Source organism: Alosa pseudoharengus, unplaced genomic scaffold (assembly GCF_046254945.1).
Source record: "Alosa pseudoharengus isolate Yale_2024_CS ecotype anadromous, Long Island Sound unplaced genomic scaffold, YU_APseudo_1.1 YU_APseudo_1.1_scf_2, whole genome shotgun sequence".
In the NCBI taxonomy this organism is placed as follows: Eukaryota; Metazoa; Chordata; class Actinopteri; order Clupeiformes; family Clupeidae; genus Alosa; species Alosa pseudoharengus.
The window spans coordinates 29,660,077-29,668,118 of NW_027468663.1; the positions used below are offsets into that span (position 1 = coordinate 29,660,077).

Consider the following 8,042-nt stretch of genomic DNA (forward strand, 5'->3'; position numbering starts at 1 on the left):
GAAAGGTAATGCCTTCTTTGATCTTACAACAAATTATGAAATAAACAAACACAAGCAGTGATGACAGGGCAGTTGCAACATGATTCCATAGCTATGACATGCAGCCAGCTCCCTGACTGGCTACTGGCTTCTCCCCCTCCCTCTCCCTGTGTGTGTGTGTGTGTGTGTGTGTTCTATCTCTACCCTAACTAAGGGAGAGTGACTGGTCTCCCACTTGTGTAGGGGTAAGTGTACTGTACAGTGTGTGTGTGTGTGTGTGTGTGTGTGTGTGTGTGTGTGTGTGTGTGTGTGTGTGTGTGTGTGTGTGTGTGAGAAACAGGGTCAAAGTTGTTGAGTAGTCTACAGTCTTTAACACTCTGGTAGAATATATTAGTACACTTAAATTACTGATTTCCCATAATCTGAAAGGCTTAAATAAAGGCAATGGTCCAACCAACACAAATCCAATCTGTCCATACTTAAAATACAAAAAAAAATCTTCAAGCCATTGTTTTCCTTTGTCAATGGATAGTAAGAAGCTGAAAAATTGCATCCAGAAAGACTTTAGGCAGCTCTGTTGGTCATACAGTTTTAAATGTTCTCGTTGGGTAGGAGCATCAGGAACAAAGAAACCCAAACTTAAAAGCCATGTTCCATTAAAATGGCATGGACCATCAAAGTCACACATCCATAGCTGAAATGATAGCTGACACTTAAGCAAATATCTTTTTATACATGTTTTGTTCATCTTTGTTCTCTTAATCTTTTTTTTCTTACTATGTGCAGTGGATTGACTTCCCTAGGGAGGGGTGCACTGGATGGGGACGTGGGGTTGCACGGTCTCAACCTGTCTCGGCTGTCTCAGCAGCTCAACGGCGGCTCCACATAGGAAAGGGCCTCGCAAGGAATTCTGGGAAGTCCCACATCCACACAGACACGTCCCCCGGCCACATATAAGGAGGTTTGGTCTGAGACACAGAGGGATTGGGGTACAGGGCTTCTGGGGGGAGACAGCTGACTGCTGACTGCTGACATCATGCCTCTCTGTTGGAAGATGGGTGGTCACCAGTCTTTTTTATGAGCATGCTATTTCATGAGAGGGGATTCTCTTCAACCACTCCCTCATATCCTTTTGCCCTCCCGCACCACCCCCCAAATACCAAATGCCACCCCCCCCCCCTCTTTAAGTCTCTGCTGCCTCTCTTTGCCCTTCCCATCTGTTTGCCTGCCCCTGCCCTGTGGTCCTGTGCTACCATCGCGTGATGATGTGGTTCATGTAGTCCTCCGTGGGCAACCGGGCGGCCTCCTCGGCCGGCGGCTCGTCTCCGTGGGGCTGCGGCGGGTCCTCGCTGGGACCCCCGCCGCGCCGCTGGGCGAAGAGCCCCCCGCTCCTCTGCAGGCGCATCTGCCGGCGCTCCAGCTGCCGGCGGTACTGGTAACGCTGCTGGAACAGGTCCCAGGCGTAGTCGTACAGCTGCATGTCCAGCTCGTTGAGCTCCTCGATGCGCAGGATGGTGTCGTTGTCCAGGTCCACGCCGGCGGCGCGCGTGCTGTTGTACTGGATGAACGGGCGGATGAAGCGCAGGCGGAAGGTGCGCTCGAACAGGTACTGCGTCTTGCGCTGGAACTCGGTCAGGCCGAAGAAGGCCATGTCGCGCAGGTTCTTCTTGGCCGACTCGAGCAGGATCTGGGCGCGCTTCTTCTCGGGCATGAAGGACATGTTGTAGCAGCCCACCAGGCTCAGGTCGGCCAGCATGCGCACCTGACGGTTGTTGGCCAGGTTGTACGGGCAGTCCATGAACTGTTGCAGCGTGCAGCCTGACCAGTCCGTGCCCTCGTAGCAGGCGGGCAGCTCCTCGGGCGTGGGCGTGCGGCCGTCGCACATGTGCAGCGAGGTCTTCCAGGTGGCTCCGCGCTGCACGTGCCGCCACTCGCTCAGGTAGCGCGACACCGGGTCACGCAGCAGCGTGATGTAGTAGTACTTCCTGTGATGGGAGACAGAGAGAGAGACAGAAAGAGACACAGAGAGAGAATTAGTGTTAACAGTGCACTATCAAACCAAGTGATCCCACTTTATGGTCTGGGCATAATTACAATGCACGAAATAACCAGGTCTCAGCACTGGTGCTTTACATGCTGAGATCAACTGGGGAATTGAAGTTCAAAAGAGAGAAGACGGAGGGGAGGGGTTGACCAGAATAACGCTCTCTACTATTTTGTCAAACATTTCTGTGTGTCTGAGGTCAAGGTGCGAGTAAGGACACTGCAATATGAGCTCACTGGACCTTATTTATTCATCTTTGCTTAAGGTATGAGAGCACGCCCAAGGATACCCAGACCCACACAAAATACACACACACACACACACACACACACACACACACAGGAACACAGAGTGGTGTTCATCATCGTATGACATGTCCTCATCTTCTACATGTGACAGAGTCCATGTTCCCCATCTGACCATCTGCATTACACCATATATAGTCTCTGCATTACACAGACCACAGACTGTTCAGAGAGACGAGGTGGTAAAGGGGGTGGTAAAGGGGAACAGACAGAATGAGAGAACCACACATATACAGAGAGAGAGAGAGAGAGAGAGAGAGAGAGAGAGAAAAAGAGTGAGAGATAGAGAGAGAGAAATATTGAGGAAGAAATTCATGTTATAGTTAAACTGATTACGGTATGTTGCATTCTATAATGTCTACTGTATATACTCATATTAGCACTGGTTTTGGCCAGATGGTCTCCAAAACAGTCCGGCTAAAGAAGCCATTGTGAAGGAAGAGAGATGGAGCTAGAGAGGGAAGGGAGACGGAGAGAGAGGGGGAGTTGAGGACTCTGAGGCGAGGCCCCATGGCGGGCGCTGTATGTTATTGTCTATAATGATTACAGACAGCAGAGGGAGGACCAAAGGCAGACCCACTCACACTGAGTCCAGACAAGAGATAAGACATCACACAGAACTGCAGCATGGACAATGAGGCACACCAGACAGCCAGCAAGTAATATGGCCTCTCTATCTATTTTCTCTCTCTTTCTCTATTTCTTTCTCTCTCTCTCTCTGTTTCCTCTCAGTTCAATTCAATAAATCTTTATTGGCATGACAAAAATACATTTTTGCCAAAGTATTTTTAATTCTACAGGTAGTATTATCCATCTCCAACACTGGGTCCAGGCAGAGCTTGTGCTGAGTGGTGCTTTTCTGCAGGCATGGAGTGCAGTGGAGGGCAGAAATCTAATCAAACAGGACATGATGGATGTGTGTGTGTGTGTGTTCACTGGAGCTCAGATGTTGCTTATCTAGACATATCAGCTCTGCTTTAACACACACACACACACACACAGATATACACACACAGACACACAAACACACCACACACACAAACACACATTCTCATACATGTCCACATCACACACACACACACACACACACTGACACACATCCGCATCTTTCAGCTGAGGATCTTCAGCAGGATTGGAGATGTGGACCATGAAGCAGTCCTGAACCTCCCCCTCTTCCTTCCCTCCCTCCCCCCTCCCTTTTTACCATCCCCCTCTCTCTCCCTCTGTCTTTGGTGCATCGGACTCATTCATAAACAGGATGATTGTATGCATGTATGTGTTTAAGTATATATGTATGTATGTGTGTGTGTGTGTGTGTGTGTGTGTGTGTGTGTGTGTGTGTGTGTGTGTGTGTGTGTGTGTGTGTGTGTGTGTGTGTGTGTGTGTGTGAGTGAAAGAGAGACAGAGAGAGAGAGAAAGAGAGAGCTGAAGTAGGCATCATTATCAGTAGTGGCACTGCATTTGAAAGCATGAGAAATTGTCTTCACCATTAAGTCATAAATCCACATAATAGACCTGACAGCAAAGGCAATACGGCAAACATACTGGATCTGCTAAAAAGCCAGAAAGCACACACACACACACACACACACGCTCAAGAAAAAACACAGTCAAGCCTGACAAGCCTGCAGCTGTGGAAGTCAGGCAAATGATGAAGCGTGATGAGTATATGCTCTAGGACGCTTTGTAAATGGAGGATATCTTTACATTTTGCCTTTGAAGTAAAACGGAGTCATTGCAGAGGAACACACAAACAAGTGCGGGCATATAGGAGACACTTCCCTAAACGGCCACTTGATGGCGATATCTATCCAGAGTTACTGACTGTATCTCGTCTCAGCATGCCAGGCAGGGATGTTGTAATTTCCCTGCGGTTTGGATTTCAGACACATATAGAAAATGGAGAGATCAGCATGTTAAACTCAAATGAATTGATACACAGTGAAATGTCAGAGGGTAAAATAGAGGAAGATGAGGGAAGAAAGATACAGAAACAAAACAGAAAGAGCAGAGAGAGAGATAGGATATAGACATAGAGGAAAATATAGGCATAGACAGAGAGGGAGGGAGAGAGAGAAATACAATCCAGTGTGTGTGTGTGTGTGAGTGTGTGAGTGTGTAAGTGAGTGAGTGTGTGTTACTGTTCACCCCATCTATTTCCCTTCCCTTTTCTTTTTCATGTTATTTTACAATTGAATGTGATGTACTATTGTCATGCTTTGGCAACACTGTATCTCAACAGTCATGCTAATAAAGCAACATTGAATTGCCTTGAGAGAGATAAAGAGAAAGACAGAGGAGAGAGAGAGAGAGAGAGAGAAGAGAAGAGAGAGAGAGGGTGGGGTAGCAAGAGAGGAAGTTGGGGGGGTGGGTGTTGTGAGAGAGAGGTAGCAAGGCAGGTCACTGTCCCCAAATGCAGAGGGGAAACTGGAAGTAAATGTGCTGGTGCAAGCATCTTAACCAGAACTGTGCTTGCCTTTTCACACAGCACACACACACACACACACACACACACACACACACACTTTCTCACACTTACTCAAACAAATGCACACACACACACACACACACACACACACACACACACACACACACACACTTTCTCACACTTACTCAAACAAATGCACACACACACACACACACACACAGTTGGAGTGTGTGTAAGTGAGCTGAACATGAACAGCAGTGTGTGGGAGGCAGGCTGCAGTGTGGGGATTCAGCCACTTTGTCTGGCCTGATAACAACCATACAATCCATTACCAAGGTCATTACCTGACTGCCCACACATATCAATACAACTCTCTTTCTCTTTCTCGCTTTCTCACCCCTTACACACCCTCTCTCCATCCCTCCCTCTTTTGTTCTCTGTCTCTTTTTTCCCTTGAGCTTTTACTTCCCTGCTCTCATCCTCCCTCCTTATCCCCCCCTTTTGTCTTTCATTCTCCCTTTCTCTGTTTATGCATGGGTAGCGCACCAAAAGCACATCGGTTCAGACATCTGTGTGCCGTATACAGTAGCCATCACGCCTGTTACACAATACCCCTGAGCGGCACATTATTGCATAAGACTGCCTCATACTATTGTCTTGCCCTGGTTTTTTTTTTTTTTTTTTTTCAAGAAATAAGACACGTACACTTCAGGTGTGACCTGCTTTACCCCATTGCGTCTGACCGAACGTGTGTGTGTGTGTGTGTGTTTGTGCATGTGCACGGTGATCTATAAATAACAGGGTAATTTCCATACACTCAGTCTTCACACTCCCAGCCTCTGCCGGAGGGGTGATTTTTTTTCCATGTCACAAAAAATAGTCAAGTCAAGTCAAGTCAGTTTTATTTGTATAGCACATTTAACACGCACAGAGTGCAACCCAAAGCGCTCCACATATAAGACATTGTCATTGACACATAGACTAACAAAGACAATAGCGGAGTACCCGTGACACCAAGACATAAAACTACATTTAAGAAATAACAAACGCAAAAGATGCCGGACGGAGCGGCGTAGTCGCCAGCGTACCCGTGACACCAAGACATACAATACAGACAACAAACAAATTAATAAATAAAATAAATAAAAAATAAAAATAGAATTAGTCTAATTTCCAACCGGCTGAAAATGTCCAAGTGTTCATAATCGTATCAGGCCTTCAACTGACAACTTGCAATGAGCTTTCATTAACTTCATAGTAATTGTGTGTGTCTTCCTGCTCGACTGAATGGCTATCCATTGCTAATTGTACTAATCCTGTTATATCACAGATAGTTGGAAAAGTACTGATAATGCTAGAAATCCTCCTGAAGATGGCCACAGACTGAAGCACCATAACTCAGGCTAAACTAACCATTTCTATAAAGAGATCACTCAGGGCACTTAAGCGATCTCTGTCTTCCATCTCTTCTGTATGACATTAATATCTTTTATTCTGCACAAATGAATTATAGAACACAGGGGGCTTGCTGACCACAGGGCTACAAGTCATGGCTGCCAGCCTAGCATTCAGCTGTGAGCCTCCTCAGATGAGCTTTACTCTAAACAGCCCCACCCTACACTCCAGAAGTGACAGAGTCCATCAAACGATAGTGTTTCTTCTCACGAGTGGACAACAGCATGGTCCGACTGGTGCCCACTGGCATACCTCAGGCTCTGAGGCCTTAGAGAGAACAACCGTAAAAAAGTGTCTTCCAATTCCATTCCATTTTGCTTTATTAGCATGGCTGCTATACAATTTGGCCAAGCCGGAGATATTTGTGGAGATAAAGTATCTTCATGAGTACACATACACACACACTAGAGTGTGGCTACCCGACCCGAGCCCGACGGGACCTGACGGGTCAGGTTCAGACAAATATTTAGAAATTGTTGTCGGGTTCGGTTCGGGTTCGGACACATGGGGGCGATATGCATTGGAAGCTTTACATTTAAAATAGCTTATTATGTTGGGTAACCAACAGATCTGCTTTACATGATGCAAACGTTTGTTTTTTTGAGAATAAAATAAAATGTAAAAAAGACCTAACAGCTTTCTTCCTGTGTGCAAGATTTGTTTATGTAGCCGTGACAACGCATTTCAGGTGGCACGTCTTGGGTGACGTTAAAAAAAAGTTGTTAGCCTATCAGGAGATTTTAAGACCAAAGAAAACTAAGCAAATTAAGTCTAGGCCTACTATGTGAAGGCAGTCCTATTTGCGTTGTATAGCCTACTGTGGTAAAGACATAGGCTACCGGTAGGCTATAAGGTCATCTCGTTCAACTGAGGAGTTGCCCCAATTAACGTTGATGCTGCACATGGATCAGTGACAGAGGGACTGTAGTTTCAAAGACTGTTGCAGTTCATTTCAAGACTTTTCGTCAATGGTAAGACTAGAATTCTACTTGCTTGGGCCTCTTGTTAATGTGCGCTGTGTGTGACCTGCGTGTGTGCATGCTCATCTGATTCTGTATACAAGAATTCCACTTGTTCCGTTTAATGGGCTAAAGAAAGACAGGCTATCCACAAACGTGAATGTTTAATCACTAGCATGGGAATAACTGAGGCATCATCTGCGTCGGGCTCGGGTCGGGTTCGGACATAAAAATGAAGAGGCCCGTCGGGTTCGGGTCGGGTTCGGACAGAAATTTGCGGCCCGAACCACACTCTTAACACACACACACACACACACAGGGATTAGACCTCAGAGAAGCACTGCAGAGAAAACTAGATTATGAGATGACATGCGTCCAGGCCTGAGAGGTAGTGCAGGATTAGCTGAGTGGCTCAGTAGAGATGAGAGTGGCAGACAGGGCCACTCCCAAGGGATGTGGATACTGTACGCCATTGATCTCGCTCAGAGATCTCTTCCTCTCTCTCGCTCCATTACTGACCCCCCCCATGCCCCACCCCTCTCTCTCCTCAATCTTTCAGTGTGAGGGTGCCTGGGGGTTCCTGTAATGCACTCTGTCCCCTTAGCTGCCCATCAGAATGTCTCCTCAGTCTTGACCTCCAAGCCCCTGTGGGGACCCTCTCTCCCTCCCTCCCTAACTCTCTCCATCCATCCATCTACTTCTCTATCACTCTGCTCTGGGCTACTTTTGTCTGTTTATTCCCCCGTCTCCATCTTTCTGGCGCACAGGTCTGTTAGTTGTTTGTGATCTGGACTCCCTTTGTCTCACTTCATATCCCCTACTACCATGTCCAGGTCTCTCCACCTCCTCTTTGTCCTTATCACACACACACA

The 8,042-nt window shown here is 47.0% G+C and overlaps 1 protein-coding gene across 1 annotated transcript in view; it reads right to left on the minus strand.

Annotated features, from left to right (window-relative positions):
* Nucleotides 1-832: 832 nt before the first annotated feature.
* The window catches only part of hs6st1a (heparan sulfate 6-O-sulfotransferase 1a), an 87,982-nt gene continuing 80,772 nt past the window's right edge, over nucleotides 833-8,042 (minus strand). Inside the window, exon 2 of the mRNA XM_076294439.1 lies at nucleotides 833-1,964. Within this exon, the coding sequence (XP_076150554.1) occupies nucleotides 1,229-1,964 (736 nt within the window). The 3' untranslated portion in view covers nucleotides 833-1,228. The remainder of the gene's footprint in view (nucleotides 1,965-8,042) is intronic.